This window comes from Halichoerus grypus, chromosome 7 (assembly GCF_964656455.1).
Source record: "Halichoerus grypus chromosome 7, mHalGry1.hap1.1, whole genome shotgun sequence".
Lineage (NCBI taxonomy): Eukaryota > Metazoa > Chordata > Mammalia > Carnivora > Phocidae > Halichoerus > Halichoerus grypus.
Window position 1 is genome coordinate 35,462,467 of NC_135718.1, and position 22,816 is coordinate 35,485,282.

Here is a 22,816-nt window from a genome sequence, read left to right on the forward strand (position 1 = left end):
CCTCTGACCTCAGGAGGCAGGATACAAGGTGCGCCAGGGTCTGTGACAGTCCTGAGTTTCCTGAGCACTGTGCAGGGTGTGAGCTTTGCCTGGCTACCATGATCTCAACCCTGACTGAAACCGTTACCATATTTGGGCATCCTTACGGCTCAGTCTATCAGCAGAAAATGCATCATAACAGCAGGGGCAGAGGCTACAGCCAGAGCAAAAGGCAGGAGTAAGGAAGGGAGGGGGACAGAGAGAGGAAGGGAGAGGCGCAGGCAGCCAATGACTGAGAGAAATACACTGAGCCCCACGGAGAGACACGCAGAGACAAGACCTACCTACTGGCAGACACACAGGGAGTGAAGCAGAGTGTTGGACTGGAGAGGAGAAAGAGAAAAGAGAATACAAGGAATGAAGAAGAGGCAGAAAGAGACCCAACTTACACTCTCTCTTTCTCTCTCTCTCTCTCTCTCTGTAGTTAATATATAGAGGTATATACATGTGTTACATATGTGTGTGTGTGTGTGTGTGTGTGTGTGTGTGTGTTGATGTTGCTAACCCTCTCACACACCGGCCAATCTTGCTGGTCAATGACCTAGTGGGGTCTCCAGTCCATGTTCCCACACAGTGTGGATGTAGAACGTAAAGTACTAGTGACCTCAAGTACATCAAATCCCCTTCAGGTGTAAGGATCTCACCCAGGTACCTGACACAGGATCTGGAAGAAAAAGTCCTCTTCTCTTGGAAAACTATCAGCATCTCTAACCAATTCGTTGTCTAATTTGCACTTACCAGAATAAATAAACTCTAGATTAGCATGTACTACTTCTTAGGTTTTCCTTCAATATCAACTCAATTTTCATCCCTTCACAAGAAATCATTTAGAATCCTGTGGACAACCTTTCTCCTCATTAGCTTCTTGGCCCCCCCACACCCTGCTGGAGAAGATGAGATTTGTTTAAGAATTGACTGCTTCAGTTCCACACTTTTGCTAGGAATTTCATCTCCCCTGTGAGAAGCTCTAAGCGAATCCTCACTCTTTTGCCCAAAACGTGGTAGATGTGAATTGAAGTAACTGGTTTTCTTTCTGTCTTTCTTTCCATTTTTGGCAGGAAGGGGTTCAATATTCTGGCATAATTTCCTTTCCTGGATTCATGCCCACAGCCCTGGAAGAGTTTAGCTATCAATCCTCTAAAGTTTGATTGATTTGTCATTTTCTGATGCTGGAATGAGTTTGTTAGGGGAAATTTATGAACACATTACCCTAACTGGCAAAGGCCTTGAGTGCTTGAGGATTTCCTGAAGAGACACTCCAAGAATCTTCTGTGGCTTTTTGTTTTTCCTTAGGATGTGGTGTGATTTTCATGGTCTATTTGTCATAATGCTTCCCTGACGTAAAATACTCATACAGCATAAATAATCTCCCTGAAATACTTTGTATCTTTCCAATCTGGAAGTCTGAGCTTAAGCTCCCTGCCTTAAATACATTGCAGACAATTTATCCATTGGAAGAGACAGCAAGTTTCTATCGGGTCCAAACAGTACTTTTTTATTATACGTACCTGTTTTTAGCATGCCTGAGTACACAGATTTGGTCTTTTGATGTTCCCAATGCTATGTTGTTGACTGCATTAACATTAATTATTGGTAGAACTTCTTTTTGGATGTTCATCTCTCTCCCATTTCGTGCTTTGTGCTTCAAATTTCTTGTGTCTGGTACTAATATTGCCCCTTCTGCATACTTTCGTAGCATTTACATGGGATCCCTTTGTCCACCCCTTTATTTTCATCCTCTCAATCTCATTCTGGCATAAGTGTGTCTCTTATAAATAACTGATAGCTTGCTTTGTATTGTTTCACCCCATATAAGAGTATTTGTCTTTTAAAAGAGGCATTTAACTCATTCGTATTTATCAATTTGGACATATATCCTGCCACTTGTTTCATATTTATATCCATTCATTTACTGATGTGTTTAGCAAATATTTTCTCTGCTTTCTTGTTGTTTCTCAGATATAGAGACTTTGTCCATTGCATTTGACTTGTGGTTGTAACCACAGTGATGTTGATGCATATTGAAATGTACCTTTTGATACCATGCCTTGAAGAAGGGATATTTGTCTTGAAGTCAATGATACCCGAACTTGGCAAATCTTCTTGACAGGGTCTGCCATCAGGACATGCTTAGTTCTGATGGGATTTAACTACAACAAAGGTGCTCTGGACATGGAGTCAGCCTGGGCTTGGAACTTGCCTACTCCCCACCCTCCAACACACACACATTCATGCTTGCTATGTGACTCTGCCTATTTAATTAACCTCTGTCCCCACTAATTTCCCCATCTGTAAAAATCTTATGGTGATTGAGGAGATACACTGGAGCAACATGGAGAAGCACTTTCCATACTTCTAGGCTTACTGCAATGTCTTAACAATGTCTCTATAAAAATAAAATTCCATCTCTCTTGGTTTGTGGTGCGTTTCCTTTTCAGAGCTGGGCTCTGGTTGGTGTGCAGGAAAAGGAGAAGGCACGTGAGCTATGTTATCTGCTTGTCATCACAAGAGAAGCCAAGTGACAGGCCATGGGCTGAAGCCCATCCGGAGCATTGGGGTGGGCCTCAGAATTCCACAGTGAAGACTCAGCGATAAGATGGTGCCAGGGTGGGGGTTGCTGAATGGCTGGGGCTTCTGCTGACCAGGGCGGGGTCCCCGTGGAAAGAGAGATGAGGAAGGAATGTGACTTCTAGAGCCACCAAATAAGGAAGGACATCATCTCTGCTTCATTCAAGTGTAGATGTCAGCCCCCAGAGCTACTCACCCCACACCATCTGGTGTCCCCTAACCACGGGTTTGAGAAGACCTAGGTCAAGCTCTGAGCTAAGTAGGGAACACGTACACCAACAGGTCAAACATCCCTTTTATTTCTCCCTAAGTGATTTCTAACCTCTCATTTTTTCCCCCTTTTCCTTCATTTGCGGTACATAACTTACCTAGAAAAGAGGACAGCTGTCCTTTGAAGGCAGGAGTTGCTTTAAGCATCACAAAGCTCCCGTAAGCCTCAGCCCCCTCCCTGCCCTACCCAGTAGGGCTTTGTCCAGGTTGGTCGTTCTGATCTGTTACTAACCAAAACTGAGTCCCCAGAGAGCAATTGGGTTGTGCCTCCAGAGGTCATTTCCTTGCCAAACATTCCTTTTCAGTGAGATGACATTTTCATCCCCTGGTAAACAATCCCCAGCCCGCACAAAGCAGAGAACAGTGCCTAGCCCGCGTCAGGGCTCTCCTCTTAGTCCTGAGCTGATTCCAACCCCAGAGGCGTCAGTCTGCTCTATAAATTCCTTTGTGAAACCTGAGAGCCTGGGGCTCGGAAGGAGAGCAAAGATCTTGGAGGGGTTACAGTTTCCCTCCTCCCTAAAAGGTCTGCTTGTGTTGGCAGCAGAAGAGTCTGTTTTTCCAAAGAGGCTCTTCCCTTTCTTATGTGAATTCAGTTTAGAAAACCCTGCCAGGCTCCTTCTAAGGGGGAGAGGTAAGGTCACCTCCCTTGCAGGTTGACACAGGAAAGAGATGACATGCCTGGGGTTGTGGGGGGGGGGGTTGTTTCTAGTTAAAAGTGTCTGGACCTCTTTCTGAAAGAGTCACTTATCAGGAGGGCATGGTTCCACTTACCAGGTGGCAGGGAAGATGAAGGCTGGGTCCTCGGAACTTCACCTGCCTTTAGTTTCAGTCCCTGTAGTTTTTGAGGTGGCTAGGGGGCGAGAGAAAAGAGGAAGGAAGGAAGGAAGGAAGGAAGGAAGGAAGGAAGGAAGGAAGGAAGGAAGGAAGGAAGGAAAGACACCTTTAGGCGGCTGGCCTTGGGCTGAGCCACTCACAGTGTCTGTCGCCCACCTGAGTGCCTCACCACCCACAGGGACTCTCCTTCTCCACTAACCTCCGGGGCCATTTTTTATTCATATTTTAGCCATTAGTACACAGTCAACCCCAGCATTTGGAAATGAAGCTAGAAGTCATCCGCCGGTCAAATGTTAGAAAACTCATCTTTTGAAAGCAATACACTGTTTTGGTGGCAGGAAAGGAGAGTAAATGAAGAAAGAAGTCAGCTGCCACCTTCCCAGAAGACTTTCCATTTCAGCGTTTGCGTGGGGGGTGGTGGGGGGGCTCTGGGACCTCACAGAGCTTCGACAAGGGTTCAGGTTCCCCCCTGGATCCACGGGGTGTGCCTGGGCAGGTGTGCGCGGACGGCGGCCACATCTTTATCCGCTCGCCAGAAACAGCGCCTTGCCATTTCCAGCGGACAGCGGCGGGGGGCGCGCAAGCGGGTCACGGGTGAGCCATTCTGGCTGCGCGACGCTCGCCCCAACCTGCCGCCCGGCCGGCGGCCCAGAGGCGGATGCAGGCCCAGGGCTCGGGCCGCGGGGGCCCAGGTCTGCAAACCGGCGGGCGGGGCGCCACGCCCGCAGGCAGCCTGCTCCCCGCTGCCGTGCCCTCCCTCGGACGCCGAGCCCACCGCCTTCTTCGTGTTTGCTTCGCACCAGACCCAGGTTCACCGAGTGCCTACTGTGTTCCCGGGCCCGGCTCTAAGTGCCTGGCTTCGATCGGTGAGACAAACAGGCAAACATCCCTTGCTTTACGGAGCTTATGTTCTAGGGTTCCTATTTTACTAAGAAGTTGTCTTTATCTTCAAATTTGAAAAGGTACAGAAAAATGGTAAGAACAGCAGTCGGTGAGAACCCTTATACTCTTCACCCAGAGTCAGTTGTTAATATTTTATAGTTGTGCTCTTTTTTTTCTCAGCCTTTTCTCTCTAGATACATACACACACACAGAGTTTTTTTTGTTGAACCATTCGAAAGCAGGTATCATGACATCTCACCCCTAAATAATGCAGAATATATAATAAGGACATCCTCCTCCATTACCTCGAAACCATTACTGCACATGAGAAAACTATCATTAATAGGGTTTAAAATACAAGCTGGATTCAAATTTCTTTAATTGTTCCCAAAATGTATTTTATGGTTTTTGTTTTTTAAATTACGGGATCCAACCAAAGTTCATGCATTTTGCTTGATTGTTATGTCCCTTTAAGTTTCTTTTAATCTAGAAAAGCTGATTCTTTTTTTGTTTGGCTTTTCAAGTCATTGACCTATTTGAAGAGCCCAACTGGTTGTTTTGTTGAAGGTCCGACGTTCTGGATTTGTCTGAATGTTGCCTCATGATTGGATTCAGGCTAATGATTTGTGGTAAGAACATTTCATAAATGCTGGTGTGCGCTTCTTATTGCAACCCTTTAGGAAATACGTAATGTCAGGTTGTCCCGCAGGAAGAGGCTAAATAAACATTGAATGAATAATTTGCATATAAGATGTATTTTTTCCCAAAGTCTTACAGTCACAATTCTGAGACTCTGACAAGGATGGCTTAATTGTTCACTACAACCTCAAAAATACATATACATGTATATTTACATACATATTCACGTAAATCTCAACCCTAGGATGGTATTCTCAACTCTAGATGGAAAATAGAATCCACTGGAATAGAGCCCTGAGCCCTAGCGCTTCTTTCGAAAATGAGTTTGGACACTCATGAAAGTGGTGGCACTGGGTCTCTCCATTTTAAAGGTGCTTTTTACCCTTATTATTTAATAAATAATCTCTGTGTGATCCTTTAGTACTATGAGAATATCCTGATGCCCAGAGACCTTTCATAAAATAGTTTCAGCACTCATCGATGAGTTTTGCTTGGGCCAATTATTTTACTGGGATGAACGTTCTAATTTTAGCCTTCTCTCTACATTAATTAGCTGGCATTCTTCTATAAAGAAGAGTTTCCTTTTCCCTTCGTTTCTCTATTTACTTGTTTATATATTTATACTATTTATTTTCTTATAAACTTTATAAGGTTTTTTTTAAGATTTATTTATTTTAGAGAAAGAGTGAGAGAGAGAGAAAGAGAGGGCACGTAAGTATGGGGGGGGCAGAGAGAGAGAGAATCTTCCAGCAGACTCCCCACTGAGCATGGAACCAGATCTCACCAACCACGGCATCATGCATGACCTGAGCAGAAACCAAGAGCCGGAGGCTCAACCAACTAAGCCACGCAGGTGCCCCGTATTTATATTATTTATTTATTGAGTATCGCTAAGGACCCAATAGATTGTTTCATTCCTAAGTTACCATCATTATTCTTTTTGACACTCAACATATCCCAAATTTGGATAGCAGGAGCCCCTTACAGCTGCTCCTTTGGCAAATCCTACATTAGTCATGAGTACCTGCTTGCTTTCTGCCACAGAATATCTAAGCTCATCTTGTACCTTCCTTGTCCCAAACCTGGAATCAGCAATTTCTCCAAGGAATGAGAGCCTATATATATTTTTTTAAAGTGATAGATCTATAACCCTCTGTATAAGCGGAGATAGAAAACAAGAAATATTACATATGTGGGCATTTACTTTGAAGGGAATGGAGCACCACGTATCAGCTAGCATATCTTTGTGAAGAAAAATACTTTTCATCTGGGGATGGAGGATGGGCCTAGAAGTAGGGAGACCTGGATTTGTACCCCGACCCTGCATGTGATTTGGGACGAGCCACCTGACCTCTTCAGGTGTCACTTGCTCCAAGGTGTTTAATTAGGGGCCTGGACTAGACAATCTTGAAGGCTTTCCTACATGCCAAAATTCAATATTCAAAAGAACTCAAAAATACCTAGTTATAAAAAGGGTTTTGAACCAGTGGAAAAGGGGTAGTTCCAGGAGAATTTTAGTGGCAGGAACTTCATCTTTCAGCTCTGTCTCCCTTGATCTAGTAAGACTCATTGTAAAATGTGCTTAATGGATGTTTTGTTGGTGATGGTCTTTTCTGAAGCTAGAATGTGATAAACAGACTAAACTGCCAAGATTTAGGTGAACCATAAGAAATGATGTTGCATTGAGATTTTAAGTATCAGGTTGTGTACAAAGGGAGGTTTTAGGCTTTCAAGTGGAAGGGTCCTGCCTGCCTCAGCCTGGCCCTTCCTAATGGCCAATGACTCAGTGACCACTCAGTGATTTTACTGATTTTTACTAAATTTCTCTGCTTCCCAAAGAACCCATACTTAAGATGTCTTGCAGCACTTTCTTTTTTATTAGGAAACTCCAAACTACACCAAGACACTTTTTCCAATACTCTTTACCTGAGGTCAGAAATTGCATTTAAAAAATAATTTTTCCCTGCTTTAATAAACTGGCTAAAAACGTTAAATGGATTTCCCTTCTATGTTTGCAGTCACAGAAGCACTTATCTCTTACCCCAAGTGGATGTCCTATATAATTGGATGTGAAGTAATTCCAAAGTTGCATCAAAATCTTTTCAGAGCGTTACTATGACAATTGGACCTTTTTTTTTTTTATGAAGTAAGTTTAGCTTTTCAGAAAATTTAGGAGCAGGAAGGGGAATCGTTACGCATTCACATTAGCTGATTCTCCTGTACACCCATTCTTCCCGTAGTACGAGACAGTCCCCTCATCCTTATCATCAGCTCAGAATGTTGGTTGTTAAAGGCTCTGCCTTACTAAGACTATGGAAATTAATGCAGGGGCCTAAAAAAGAACCCACTGTTTGGAGAAATAAGACTTTTTTTTTCTTTCTTTCTTTCTTTCTTTTTTTTTTTTTTTTATGTATTTGACAGAGAGAGACACAGCGAGAGAGGGAACACAAGCAGGGGGAGTGGGAGAGGGAGAAGCAGGCTTCCCGCTGCGCAGGGAGCCTGATGCGGGGCTCGATCCAGGGACCCCAGGATCATGACCTGAGCCAAAGGCAGACGCTTAACCAACTGAGCCACCCAGGTGACCTGGAGAAATAAGACTTTGTAATATAAAGTCTCTGACAGCCCTTCCTGTCCATTTATCAGTCCTTTTTCTATATGGATTCCAGCAAAGGCAAGAATTTAGGCAGAGATCTCTAAGGTCTGGGGGAGTTTGGAAAAGCATTTTCAAAATGACTATTGCTTTGATTTAGTTTTGGCCCCAAGTTCCTCTTGACATTTCTATTCCTGTTAACAGAAGGTGTGAAATTTTCATGTTTATCAAATGGGGGTGTGTCTTTAAAATGACTGGGCTAGTGAAGGCTTTATGGACCATTTCCTCTTGTAGAGGCTTTGGAGAATCAACTCTGCCATCTACATATAATGCAGCAGTCATGAATGTTTATTTCTACCTTTTGATTCAGTGGTTTGAAGACCTCAATAAAGTTTTAGGGCCCCAGAGATCATTTCGTTCAAAACTCTCCTTTGGTAACAGGAGGATTTGAGATCCTAAGAGGTGAGAGGACTTGCTCAACTAGACACAGGGCAGGGCCAGGATTAAAAGCCAGGCTCCCTGTTTCCTCATCCCACACCCTTCGTGCTTACACACTTCCCTGACCCTCCTTGGCTTTGTGGCAGAAGCAGCATGTTCTGTTGTCTGCAGTTGCCTTTAAATACTTCAGTAAAACTGCAAAAACTCCATGAGGGCAGGAGAATTTGTCTGCTGTGAGCTTTGGTGTATCTCAGCTCTATAAAAATGGCTGACACATAATAAGGCCAAATAAGTATTGAATAAAGTGTGTGTGTGTGTGTGTTTTCCATAATCTTAGTAAAGGCAGAATCTTTAACGACCAAAATTCAGAAACTGGCATAAGGATAGCTTGACTGCCTCCTCTACCTTCAAGAATACATGTACATTTATTTACATACATGTTCACTTAAATCTATATCCCATGCTGGTATTCTCAAAGCTGGGTGGAAATTAGAATCAACTGGAGAATTTTTTTGAATGCCAATACCTGGAACTTAGAGCAAAGATCCAGATTTCATTTACCTAAGGTGAGGCTGGAGTATTAGCATCTTTTAAAAGCTTCATAGCCAACTCTAAGATGCACCCAGCCCTGCCTTCCTAACGGCCCTGGGAAATGTTCACATCTGACGTACCCTACCTGGTGCAGTGCACTTGTTGGGGTTAGTCAGGATTTAGAAGAGCCTATCAGCCGTGCATGTTCCAGAAGAGGCTACCACAAGCCCTCTAACCATCTTTATCTCTTATTAGTACTAAAGAATTCTTTGTTAATTAGCATTAGCAATATTACAAATTATTTGTCCTTGAAAGGAGGATTCAAGATATGCGGTGTGGTGAGAAAAGCGTCTAACAATACTGCCAGGTGTTAGCTAGATATTTAGCCCTACTATGTGTCAGACATTTTGTTATGCCCTTGGGAGTCCTGGGCCTATAGTGAGTACAAGGACTTTGTCAGATCTTGTGTTGGGCCATACATGGAACGTCCTGTCGTCTGATTAGACCAGAAAATGAGCTGACATTTGCTGCTAGGATGTGGTTTCATTTGCCTCAACTGAAGCTTTTATTGCTGTTTGTTGTATGAGGGCCTAAAACGGGGCCGGTTTCCTTGAGTTTATAGAACAGTCCACGTGGCCGTGTGTGCCTCTTGGCTGACACGGGTTCACATGTGCAGAATTTGGGTTGAGACATGTAATTTACTATAACAAGGCACCTGGTATAAGGTGTGGAGGTGAGACCTACAGCCCTCACCTACCTCTCCCTCTGGGGGCCGCCGATACCCACAAAAAGGAAGTTTACGCCCTGTTGCTTATAAGCAGGGTGCGTGCACTTTGTACCCAGAGCCCTGGGTAGAAGAGGACTTTAGTCTTACCTTTGTCCTTTGAGAGGAGATGAAAGCAGATACCACCCTGCTCAAATGTGTCCCCAGTGTGTTCAGCTTTGCAAATCCAGGTGATTCCATTCCTGGTTGGTGGGGGTGGAGAAACAACCTTGACCCTTGTTTGCTTCATTTTATGACCTGCCTTTGGCATTTTCAAGCCTGTAACTGAGCCATGGCTTGGCTGTAAGGATACTTGGATTCCCAGTCAGGCAAAGTCAGCCACTTCTCTGAGCCAAGGGAGGTGAGTAGCTGCTGGCTCTGGGAAGGCTATTAAGAGGGATGGCAAAATGAGCAATTATAAGCGCAACAGGGGAACAAGGTGTCTTCTGAGTCAGAATCTGGCTACAGTCCTTGGAGTCATTCCTTTTAGTATCAAGGTGGGTGTTCTAAGGACAAGGAGTGTTAATAACAATAAAATTTTATGTGCTATAAAATGTCTTTGATTGTAGCAAATAAAAGTGACTGTTTTGAAAAACAGCCTAAATATCCCTAGATGGGAGAGTGGCTAAATAAGCCACGGTCTGTCCACACATGGAAATCCACGTGGTTGATTAAAATAATGAAAGAGGGGCGCCTGGGTGGCTCAGTCGTTAAGCATCTGCCTTCAGCTCAGGTCATGATCCCGGGGTCCTGGGATCGAGCCCCACGTCGGGCTCCCTGCTCAGCCGGAAGCCTGCTTCTCCCTCTCCCCCACTTGTGTTCCCTCTCTCGCTGTGTCTCTCTCTGTCAAATAAATAAATAAAATCTTTAAAAAAATAAAAAAATAAAATAAAATAAAATAATGAAAGAGATTGGTTTGTGCTGGTAGAAGACGAGCGCTAAGACACGTTATCAGGTGAAAAAATCAAGTATCGAATCAACACTTGGTAAGATTGCAAATAAGCAACATTCTGTGTTGTTTTACTTTTCAACAATGACACACATCGATTACTTATGTAGTTAAGAAAATATAATAAGAAAGAAATATCTTAGTAGAAGCACACTGAAGTACAGTAGAAGTAGAATGTCGCCAGATTTGGAAAGACGAAATCGTCCTTGGAGTGGAGCTATGGCACAATTACTGGGGTGGTGTCTGGGCCCATCTTTGGAACTCGGGGGACAGTAGTAAGCACCATGGGCTCTGCTCCTTCGCCTCTCACTCTCTCCGGCTGGAAACAGGCTTCTGATTCTGGTCCCACTGAAATGCATAAATCCTGTGGAAACTAGGTGAAAGTCCCATGAGGTAACTAGGACAAAGCCCAGGAACCATTTCCCTGCTTATTCTGTCCATCGATGGCTGACGCTGGGTTGCTAAATAATGGTAGAACCAGCTGGGAGCTTTTGTCTCTCAATTCCTCTTGGTAAGGCAGGGTGGTGCCTAGTTTGAGAGTATGATCCAGACAAATATACACGTTTCAGAACTTCCCCCACGAGGTGAACTTTTATAGGAAGGAAGTTTTTTTTTAAAAAAACAAGAGACAAAGAACTTGCCTCTGGTTGAGAAGTTCTGTTCTCAATTTTGATAAGAATGATTTGAAAATACAGTTTTGTCTTATGTGTTGTTAGGGAGCTAAATGCATCTAGAACCGCTTTTTGAAGAGCAAATCCTGTCCTGTGTTATCACGCCAACTGGCCCAACATGGGGACAGTAGAGCAGAGAGGCCCAGTAGGGATTTTGCTGACGTGAGAATAATGGACGACCTGCCCAGCTCGCTCCTTTCTCTCAGTTCAGCCCATTCCATGAACTGTCCTCAACTGTCATCCTCTATAAAGTTCCCTTCAAGACTTACTGGAGGGACACCTGGGTGGCTCAGTCGGTTGGGCGTCCGACTCTTGATTTCCGCTCAGGTCTTGATTTCGGGGTCGTGAGATCAAGCCCCACATCAGGGTCTGCACTGGATGTAGAGTCTGCTTGAGATCTTGAGATTCTCTCTCTCCCTTTCGCTCTGTCCCCTCCCCCCACTTGCTCTGTCTCTGTCTCTCTCTCAAAAAAAAAAAAGACTTCCTGGAGCCTCCCATACAGAATCAGCCAGGTTTGAGAGGAAAACTAGAGGAAGACTAGGGCTTGATGCACCGCTATTCCACATACTTCTGCTTGCATTTTTTGAGGTGATCTGAACACTGAAGAGCCTTTTATCAGTTTTGGTTGGGCCCTGAGTGCGTCTAGGTATGAGCTGCCCTTGAAAATCTGCTCTGAGCTCAGTGATCCTCTGCTTCTGTTGGATGGAATCAAAACCCTTCAACCTAGTATCCACCAACGAGCTGTGTATCCGCAGCAAGTTACTGAATGTTTCTGTGCCTCACCACCCTCTGTAAGATGAAAGCATTGGTCTTGCTTGAGCTTTGAGGGCACTGACGGCTGTGGGATTCCATATTCAGCACTCTTAGCCTGTGACCCTTCCCCAAGATATCTCTTTTTTTTTTTTTAAAGATTTTATTTATTTATTTGAGAGAGAGAATGAGAGACAGCACAAGAGGGAAGAGGGTCAGAGGGGGAAGCAGACCCCCCACTGAGCCGGGAGCCCGATGCGGGACTCGATCCCGGGACTCCAGGATCATGACCTGAGCCGAAGGCAGTCGCTTAACCAACTGAGCCACCCAGGCGCCCCCCCAAGATATCTCTTAATGCTATCCTCAGTTTGGGTCAAGTCTGGAACTAAAAACCCTGAGAAATGGTAGGAAAACCTACAATGGCCATTTCTCACTTGGATGGAGAAACCAAGGAAGACATAATAGCTGTGTCTGCCTCAAAACAAACAAACAAACAAAACACCAGGAGATTTCCTTTAAGTAAAACCCCTTTTGGGAAAGAACAGTAGGAGACCAGGACAGATACAGGAGTTATTAAGAGGTTCTTCTCTACCAGTGTTTTCCCTTTGGCAGTCAGTGTCTCATTCTGGCGGTTCCAGAAGACATGCACGGGTTGATCCGTTCAAGGGGAGAAAAGGCTGGCGGCCATGTTGGTGGGCGGGTAAGTCTGAGGGGTTACAGAGGCAGAAATTCAAATGATATACGGACACTCCTACCCATAAATACTTCCTTTCTCTCATTCTCCCCTTGTTTCTCTTACTGAAAAAAACTAAGGTTTTAAGTGGCCTTTGAAGGTACAATCCCAGTCTCTTCTTGAACTGTAAAAAGACCTAAATATTTTTATCTAATTTAACACCTCAGAATAAGAAACAGGGGTATTCTTCACCCCTACCCGGAGCAAAGCTCTCTGCCTCTCTAACAATGTGTCTCAAACCTCGATGCATCAGAATTACGTGGGTGCTTTGAAAAATACAGATTCCTAGGACCCACCATAAATGGATTCAGAATGCCCTGGAGTGGGGCCAGGGGATCTGCATTTTTGACAAGCTCCCACAGCTGAGCGTTTTACCGATAGCATGAGAACTTTGGCTCTATGACCCAATCAGCATCATGCCACTGCTAATAACTGATCTCCTCTAATCTTGCTGGGCACCATTTGCACCAAAAAGGCCCTAGTAAGTATGCCATTTTAGATGACAGTAAGCACGCCAGGTGCTAATTATGGCCAGTGACACCATAAAATAAAAGTCCATTACTGAATGCTTTCAATTTCTTATAATGATGGTAAGGTGGCATGTCATGGGGCCTTTTTAGCCTTAGACATCACTCCAGAGAATTCCAAACAGATATAGACAAGGGCCATTAGGACCCGGATCCTTTCCTCTCAGACTGTTTACCGACGGGAATGCGATGTCCTGAAGCAACACTTCCCCCAAGTGAAGTGTTGATAAGTCTGGTTATCAGCCAGATATTACTGGCAGTGTGATATGCAGGGCATTTACATTTTCCTGATAGGGCTAGTCATGTGAAAGCTGACAGAGAAGGAAAAGGAGCGGTGCTGTGGTGCAATCTCAACAGACAGCTGTCCCTGGGCTTCTCGATAAATAGGATGACGCGCATTGCTGAGCGGTGTAGTCATCGCCAAAGGAATGGCCATCTCACATTTCTTCCTGATTCACATATTCAGTGGGGTTACTTGTCAGCCCCTCCCTCGGCTGCTTCCCAGACACTGAGTCTGGAATGAAAATTCACCTGCCTCTGAGTTGGCCGCTGGTGGGGGCAGGGGTGTTACTTGGGTTCCCAGGTTGGGAGATTACCTCACCCGGCCCTAGCTATATAAGCCGACCTGTGTGGAGGGCTCCGCAGGGCTGACTTGAGGCACTCATTCCACAGGAGAAAACACACAGACAACCAACCTCAGGCCGACATGATGGTGATGAAGGTGGAAGAGTTGGTACGTAAGACCCGTTATTGTTTTGCCGGGAAAACCGGTTTAGTCTTGATTTTTATTTGAACACTGAAATGTCCTTCTTCAGGCATAATGCGCAGGTACTCTGATATGGTATATGGAACATGGTTGGCCTAAGTGATGAAATAGGTGAAATTGGAAAAATGAAGCTGGCCGTGATGAATTTTCTCTGTATTTCCTATTTATTATCTTCTCCTTTGGTTTTCTTACTAAAGCGCGGATTCCCATGTAGTTATGAGGATGCCTTAGGGAAGAAGTTCTATGGCAAGAATAGATGTCTGGAAACTTTTACGATTCAAGGCCAAGAGTCATCGAAAGTACCTGAAATGGAAGAATTTTAAATAATCATGGAGGGGTTGCAGTTTTCCTAGGCGAAATGTGATTAGGTGGATTAAAAGTGCATTTAAACATATCAACCTAACCTCAGCCTTGCTTTACCAAGAGAGGAGGACCGTGGTCTGATGGTAATCCCGGAATACTGCAGCAGCCCATCCCAGCCTGGGATCTGAGAGCACAGTGCACAGAGGTGGCTGTCATCAGGCAGGGAGGACCGGAGCTCCCCTGCAGCCTCCTCTCTGGAGAATGATCCCAGGACACGCCCTGCTACTACCAACCCTACAATTTTCTTTCCTCCCAGGTCACAGGGAAGAAGAATGGCAGTGGGGAGACTGGGGAGTTCCTACCTGAGGATTTCAGAGATGGGCAGTATGAAGCTGCTGTTACTTTAGAGAAGCAAGAGGACCTGAAGACACTTCCAGCCCACTCGCTGAGCCTGAGGGAGCAACAATGGAAAACTGAGAAAGAGCGAGAGGCGGAGGTAAGGGCCTTCCATGGAATCCACTAGTGGGAAGTCGGGAATGGGGTAGGAGAAAGGGGTGCCAGGCAGGAAGGAGAAAAGAGAGAAACAAAATAAATGCAACCATTCCAAAGGTGTTTCTTTGCCAAATTCAAACCCATAAAGAGGCAACTTCTATAAGACAGGTTGTAGGAACTAATTCTTCAGCAAGACTATGACCTCTGGATTCTGAATCAATGACTGAATGTTCTATGACTATGTTCTGATTTAAAGACTTGGAAAGAGAAACACGACCAGTGAATTTCTGATGTCATACACCGTCTAGTTAGTCCAAAACAAGAGAGACCTCTTTTTCTCAATAACATGGCTTTGGCTGTGTTCACTACCTGTGTTGACAAATTCCGTGGTGCCGTGTGAATTTTCATTCCTTACTAATCGCAGATAAAACATGCATTAGTTAGTAGTAGTCCCAGGAAAGTCTGCTTCATGAGCCCTGCTTTGTAGGCTGCCGGAAAGAGACTGGCATTGATATTTCAGAGCTTAACGCTTATTGTTGGATTCTTTTGAGTTAAATAAAAAATTCGACAGAAATCCAGGATTTGTTTATGGAAATGATTACATGATCATCACTTACAGACTACACCCTATCTCCAATGAGTCAAAAGCTGATGCTACAAGCAGGAGAAGTGAAGATGAAGGCAATTAGCTAAAAAAGTAGACCCCCAAATACTTGAATAAGAAGTCACTAAGTCAAAGTCAAAGATGAGTTTTAAAGGGTTTTTTTTTTCCACTTTTTTGCTCCACCTGTTCACATACTTATCTCAGACCTTGCAGATTTTGTTTAGACACAACCAGAATGCCTGTCACCATATTTTGAAATATGGAATTTTTTTTTAGCTCAAGAAGAAAAAACTAGAACAAAGATCAAAGCTTGAAAATTTAGAAGACCTTGAAGTCATCATTCAACTGAAGAAAAGGAAAAAATACAGGAAGACTAAAGTTCCAGCTGTAAAGGAACCTGAACCTGAAATCATTGTAAGGACTGTTTGCTTTGGTAGTATTACATGTCTGGTATTATGCTGCCGGGGAATAAATACCTGCGGAGGGTTTGATCGGATGTCGGAAAGCTCACGGTAGCTCTCGCGCTGTTCTTTTGGCTTTAGATAGAACCTGTGGATGTGCCTAGGTTCCTGAAGGCTGCCCTGGAGAATAAACTGCCAGTAGTAGAAAAATTCTTGTCAGACAAGAACAATCCAGATGTCTGTGATGAGGTAAGGCTTCTACAAAGCACTGCAAAATCCAGCTCATTAATTTTGTGTTTCTTATGCTTAACTTCAGCCTTGCTAACATGGTGCCAAAAAGCAATCCACCTGAAACAGTCTCTCCAGCTGTTGTCCCAGATGCCACTAGCATATTAGGATAGTGCAGTGGTCCAGAAAAAAGAGGCTGGATTCGTGCTGTGGATTGCATCATTTTCTGCATTCTCATACCCTTCTGGCTGATTTTTCAGTTTGTCTTTAACTTTTTATATTCTTGGGATAGATTTTTAATAAGTCAGGACCAACAAGTCCCTTTTAGAGAGATACATAATAGTGCCATCCCTTTTTTTTTTAAAAAAAAGATTTTATTTATTTGAGACAGAGCGAGAGTAAGCACAAGCAGGGGGAGGGGCTGAGCAGGGAATCCGACGTGGGGCTCGATCGATCCCAGGACCCCGGGATCATGACCTGAGCTGAAGGGAGACGCTTAACTGACTGAGCCACCCAGGCGCCCCAAGAGCATCATCCTTGATTGGCCTAAACACATCAGCACTACACAGGAACTCTGTGGACTTGAGTTCAAGTGATGGGTCTATCACTACTTGGCTATTTGATTTTAGCAGCTAATTTGCATTTTCTAGACCTGTTTCCTTGTCTGTAAATTATTCACTGGAGTGAATAATGCCAACAGCTGTTCTAGGCCAAACAGTCTATTAATCCATTCATAGGAAGCCTTCTTACCAGAAACACTAATCTTTTTTGTATCCATTCCCCCCTGAACTGAATGGAGAATCATTTCTGAAGGTGAACTAAAAATGAGTCCCCCATTCTCTAAAAAAGAATTGAATACTTTTTGATATTCAACCTAGCAATAGTCCCAGGTGGGAGAAAACTGTCTGATCTGCATGGCAAATTCTACACAAACCACGAAGGCACAAAATTCCAGAAAGGGAAATGTCAGCATTGAGGTAGTTGTGAACTTGAAGTTCACATCCCTCCATATAGACCTCTGAGCACTTAGAAATGTACCTGCAGGAAACTCAAACCTCAGTTGCAGGATCACTGTTCTAGTTCTGCAATTTTAGTAAATTTGACATTTCTAATTCAAAAAGAAGCACTCGAGTTTCTACCAGTGAGGTCATCGGGGTCCTCAGTTTCATACCTCTTAGAAAGGATTTATGCTCATTTTTATATGCATCGCTATCTCTCTCTCTTTTTAAATCCCTCTTCTGACAGTATAAACGGACAGCTCTTCACAGAGCATGCTTAGAAGGACATTTGGCAATTGTGGAGAAGTTAATGGAAGCTGGAGCCCAGATCGAATTCCGTGATATGGTAAATATATTTCTTTGTTTGGGAATGAGCCAAAATAAGTAGACTATATGAGGCGTGAGAAAGCCTACGATGAAAAATGGGGCTGATTGGATTGAAAATTGATCTGAGAGAACTAGGGGAAAGCTCATTTCTCCATACAGAGGGAAGTTAGGAGATGCGGCTAGGTCACGTGGAAAGTATTTTCCATCCATACTGAAGAGGAGAGGAGTGTTCCAGGGAAAAGAGGGAAGCGAAAGCCACTGCACGCAATCCAATATCCTCATCAGAGAGTTGGGTCAGTATCAAGTCAGTAGCATCACTGAGAAGTAATACAGTCAGCCCCTGCCTCTCAGCATCCCTGTCCTTCCACTAAACACGGCAGTCTGCTCGTGGCCCCTTGGCTGCCAGCGATGTGTCAGAATTCTCTAGCTGTGCACCTTATGTGATAGATGCCATCAGTGAGATCAGGGGCTAAACTGCATACGGAATGAACTGCATCCATGGAAAGTAGCTGCTATTCAGACCTCAATAATTCAGCTACTGTGAGTTCTACAAATACCAGCATACAGCGTATTTTATGGACTGAAGATTGAGCTGGGAAAATGCTTTATTTATTTAAATGCAGCTCAATTTGACTTTATAGCAAAGCAGAAGAGGGATATTTAAAAAGTCCAAAGAATTTGAACAAAATTGAACCCTGAAGATAAACACACAAGAAAGCAATTAAAAAAGCCCCAAAGTTTGCATGAAAAGACACTAACATTCATGAGTGTGTGATTCGGAAGGCCAGGAATATGCCAGAGTGGGGAAGAGGGCACCTCCTAAGAGGGCAGTGTGCAGTGACCACGAGTGCACTTGAGGGACAGAGGCTGTGCCAGCCCAAATGACAGCAGAGAACCAGCAAGAGATGAGGAAAAAAACCACAGGGACACAGGAAGAGGTGACAGATCCAGATTAAAATCTCTTGGAAGGGACTACTTTTATTCTGCCAGAATTTTAAAATGCATTTGTCTAGAACTTCTGAGTATATTTGGCAAAAGTGGCTAAAAGTTCCAGGCAGATGTGGGTTTGAATATCTATTCTGATACTTACTAGCTGTGCTTCCCTGGGCAAGAAACTTGACTATTTTGGAGACTTGTTTTTCTCATCTGCCAAACGAGCACGGTCACACCTACCTCATAACATTGCTAGGAGGACCAATCCATCGGAATTGCGTAGTACCTTGTCGGCATGCAGAAATTCTCAATGAATTGTAGTTCTCGGTCATTGTAGTTGTCGTCCGGAGGGGGACAGCCCGCTGCTACCGTGGACGCCCTAGCAAATCTGGTGTTCCTGGGTCTCAGGAACCAAGTATCAACTCCTCTGACCAATTCTTTACATTAAATCATGTCCTTTTACCTTCTGGTATAGCTTGAATCCACAGCCCTCCACTGGGCAAGCCGTGGAGGAAACCTGGATGTCTTAAAATTGCTACTGAATAAGGGAGCAAAAATCAGTGCTCGGGATAAGGTATTTATTTCTCCTCTTCTCCCTTCTCCCCTTCTCTCCCCCTTCCCCGCTTTTTCTCCCCCCTCCCCCGCTTCCTCCTACCCTCCCCCTTCCTCTCCCAAAGCCACCTCACCATTTGGGTCAGCTGGAAGCTCATGCTGTGTGGGGCACCATAGTGGCCACTTGTCCTCTCACACATGCCTTGGGGTCTGGGACAGCCTCTGTCGCCGAGCCCCGCAAATCAGTTGCGTTCTTCAATTTCCCAGTTGCTCAGCACGGCGCTGCATGTGGCTGTGAGGACCGGGCACTACGAGTGTGCGGAGCATCTCATCGCCTGTGAGGCCGACCTCAACGCCAAAGACCGAGTGAGTCCCAGGGCAAAGTCCCACCTCCCGCAGCTCCTGCCCTCATTTATCTGGAATCACTCCCCAAGCCCGGTACTCTTGTGGGACCCACTTCCTGACCTCAGGTCGCGCTTTAGCCTGTGGTCTCTGCTTCTCTAGGAAGGAGATACCCCTCTGCATGATGCCGTGAGGCTGAACCGTTACAAGATGATCAGACTCCTGATTATGTATGGGGCTGACCTCAACATCAAGAATTGTGTAAGTACCTGAAACAAGCAGCCCCCGCTTGCTGGCTTTCTGATGCACAAAAGCATATCTCCTATACTTGAAAATGCTCCCATAGTGGTAGGATTTCCGGGTTGGGGGCGGTCTTGTGATGCTCTAAATGCCCCTGTCCATTCCCTTAGTGACATTGCTAGTCCTTGACAAGGACTCGGGTCACCTGGTCAGAGATGGGGGAGGCATCATGACACAATCACAGTGTCCGGTGATTCTTTTAAGATTTGGGTTTGAAAATACAAGATGGTCAAATCGCTCACCTTCACAAACCTAAGCACAGTCTTCCCTGGCCACCCCTGGCTAAGCAAGGCCTGGGGTTGTCAGGAATAAAGACAGGCACCATTCCTGAAGGGATAAAATTCCGCAGCGGTCAGTGGGGCTGAGAGCCAATGAACTGAAATTAATCAATATTGAATCCGAGTAATTCTGAGTAGTCCTCCCCTTCTTACAACAGCAGGACGTGCTACCACTTTCTTCCAGGGCTAGCCATGATTTTGCCTATATTTTTTGAGATAATTTCTATCCATTCTCCACTTTGGTTTATCTGCATATCCTCAAAATAATTTCCTATATTTAGGCCCTGAAAATGCTCGTATAAGTAAGTCCCTTCTACAAGTACGTGTTAATTTAGCTTCATCTGCAAGCCAGGGAAGAGAGCCAACTTTTCCTCATGGTCCCAATTCCCAGACAAACATCATCTAATATAAGCTTTAAAAATATCACTGGGAGGAGTGGATATAAATTCCCAAAGAAATAATTTGAAAGATTTGGTAGAGGATCACTTTACAAAGAAGGAAAAGAAAACCCCAGTCATCTTCTATTGTGAATAATTTCTTCCCCTTATTGTGTTACTATGAGACTGAGAGGAATATTTTATCATAAAAAAACCCCACAAAACTGTCTTGGTGATAGGAACAAAGGTTAGAAGCAATAAATAGAGGCTGCTTGAATGGGAAAGTGTTAATAGTCGGATCCCCTCATCCTTCATATGAGGATTGGTCTTGTCTAATAATTTAATCAGCAGAAAAAGAGTAGATTTAATGAAATCTCCAAAACTGCAGAAAATATGACAATTGCTTTCAGGCAGTGAGATACTGCCAGCAGAGAGAAATAGCATACAGATTTGGGGAGACTGTGTAAGTAGCCAGAAAATCAGGAGATAAATTCTAATAGAGAGGAGCTGAAGGAATTCATGGAAGAATAGCCCAAAATATACCAATGGGGCTCATGGCTTTGAATTATCAGTTAGACCCCAGCATAAGGGTCCTGGGACTATTAATGTCATTGATCCAATGGCTGGATAGTCCCCAACAGACCACTAAGCCATTGGACACCATCTTGAAGGGAACTGTAAACAACGCACAGTACATTGTTCTATTGTTGTCTCAAGCTCTGTCATCATGTGTACCAATGAGTGTTTCTCAAGGAACACGCTATAGAGGTAGGAAGTTCCAAAATGGTTACAGGGCCACTAATTCAAATAAGCACAGGGGCCAGGCAGATCACCTAAATTACGTACATGGTGGCTGCAGGGCTCTGTGTGCGTAGCTTCTAGAGGTGATGGCTCTTCCCACCCCAAACCATTGTTGCTCTGGGAAGCCACAGGTGTCCTGCCAGCCAACTCTTCTGATTTTTTCAGAGCGTTCACAAATTCACTTGGGAAATCTCCTAATTTCCAACTGTTGCCAATTAACTCCAACTTTTAAAAAATCTAAGCTCTGTTTGGGCCCAAACCAAACAGGTCTCTAGGCTGGTTTGCATCTCAAAGCTGCCAGGTTGCAGTCTCTGAGTTAAAGAGACTTCCAAATGAATAGGGGTGGAAAAATGTAAGACTGTCCATATTTAAAGACAAGAATTGAGAGGTGACATGGTATTCATTTTTGTAAATGTCTTGAGACCTATGCATAAGGGGAAAAGCATTTTGGTCTCAAAAATTATTTACACATCGTTGATGTCCCCTCCAAGAAAAATGAAATTTCCCAGGAGATCCCAGTGTGAAAACTCCACCCCTCGGAGCAGTAATAGTTCTGCACAGCACCTGAGGACTTCAGCCAAGGTGTCCATGCAGCTCGTTTACCAACAGGCTTTATCAGTCAGGAATCATTTTCCAAACTGATAGGAACTGGTCTTGACTACTCTCTCCCCATGCCTCTTCTGAAGGATACCAGAGATGTAGAGAGGCATTTTTTGAATTTCAAAATGACTTGGAATGCTCTTGCCATTTACTGTCTAGGGACTAGGGATTTTTTTTTTTTTTTTTTTTTTTTTACCAATACCTGGGACAGTCCCACAGGGCGGGGAACAAACAAAAACATTGCTAATCTGAAATGCCAAAAGCATTCCTATGACAAACACTGAGGGGCTGATTTGAATATAAACTGCAAATCACTCATAGTGGAAAGCATAAAACAGTTCAATAACATACACCTATCCATTACCTCATTAAACACACACACACACGCACGCACGCAAGATGTGTAGAATTTATAGATGCCTCCCATCTGGAAGTCAAATTTCCTCATGTATTTTGATTAGGCTGGGAAGACCCCAGTGGATCTGGTGCTGCACTGGCAGAATGGAACCAAGGCAATATTCGACAGCCTCAAGGAGAACTCCTACAAAACCTCTCGCATAGCCTCCTTCTAAAGGAAATGATACCACTCGCATCCCGTTGTTCTTCACCAGCATTTTGAAGGCACGGCCCCAGAGAAGAGCAACCAGTCCTAACATCCAGCTCCTATCCACCTGTTGTAAAGCTGCACCTAGTGAAGTTTTGAGAAAGCACAGGGATATAGGTATGGGAATCTCCCTTAGTGAAACTCACTCTATTTATTTTTATTTATTCCTGTTTATTTATTTATTTATTTACTTCGATGCCACTGGTATTCAGATCCTTCGTGGTGACCCATTTGGTGAGCAAAGCTTAATTTGTATATAACACTTCAGAGCCTTCCTGTAGATTTGTCCTCAGACCACGTTAACCAGTAATGCTGGTGGTGTCTGCTCATGGGCACCTCGTTGGTGGAAGATATTTCAAGGTGTTTTTAAAGGACAAGGGTGATGATTACAGCCCCCTTTTCTCCTGAATTTTTAATGCTGACGTTTGGGGCAGTGGGAGGCGTGTAGCGACGGGAGAGGAAACTGTGGAATGAAGGCTTCTGTGAGAAGGACAGTAAAGCCAAGCCGTTGGATGCCTGGGCCTGGTATTTCTTACCAAGTCACACGTTGTACCAAGGTGAAGAGAATGTCTTGAGTGTAAGCGGTGTGTCGTGGCAGGTGCGGGCCGCTGGGCCATGCAGAAGTGAATTTGCTGAAAAAAAAAAGATGAAAGTGACTGCAAAGTGTAAATGTGTAAATGTATATTATGTTGTATGTCTATTTTATATTCATAATAAAAGCAAAAT

General features: G+C 44.2%; 1 protein-coding gene across 1 annotated transcript; it reads left to right on the plus strand.

The window, feature by feature from the left end:
• Nucleotides 1–12,525: 12,525 nt before the first annotated feature.
• Nucleotides 12,526–22,816, plus strand: ANKRD1 (ankyrin repeat domain 1). The gene is made up of 10 exons (XM_078076851.1): nt 12,526–12,624; nt 13,857–13,917; nt 14,570–14,749; nt 15,626–15,763; nt 15,892–15,999; nt 17,224–17,322; nt 18,712–18,810; nt 19,056–19,154; nt 19,293–19,391; nt 21,948–22,816. Exons 1-10 carry the CDS (start codon nt 12,611–12,613, stop codon nt 22,056–22,058), a joined length of 1,008 nt encoding a protein of 335 aa, XP_077932977.1. The 5' UTR covers nt 12,526–12,610; the 3' UTR covers nt 22,059–22,816.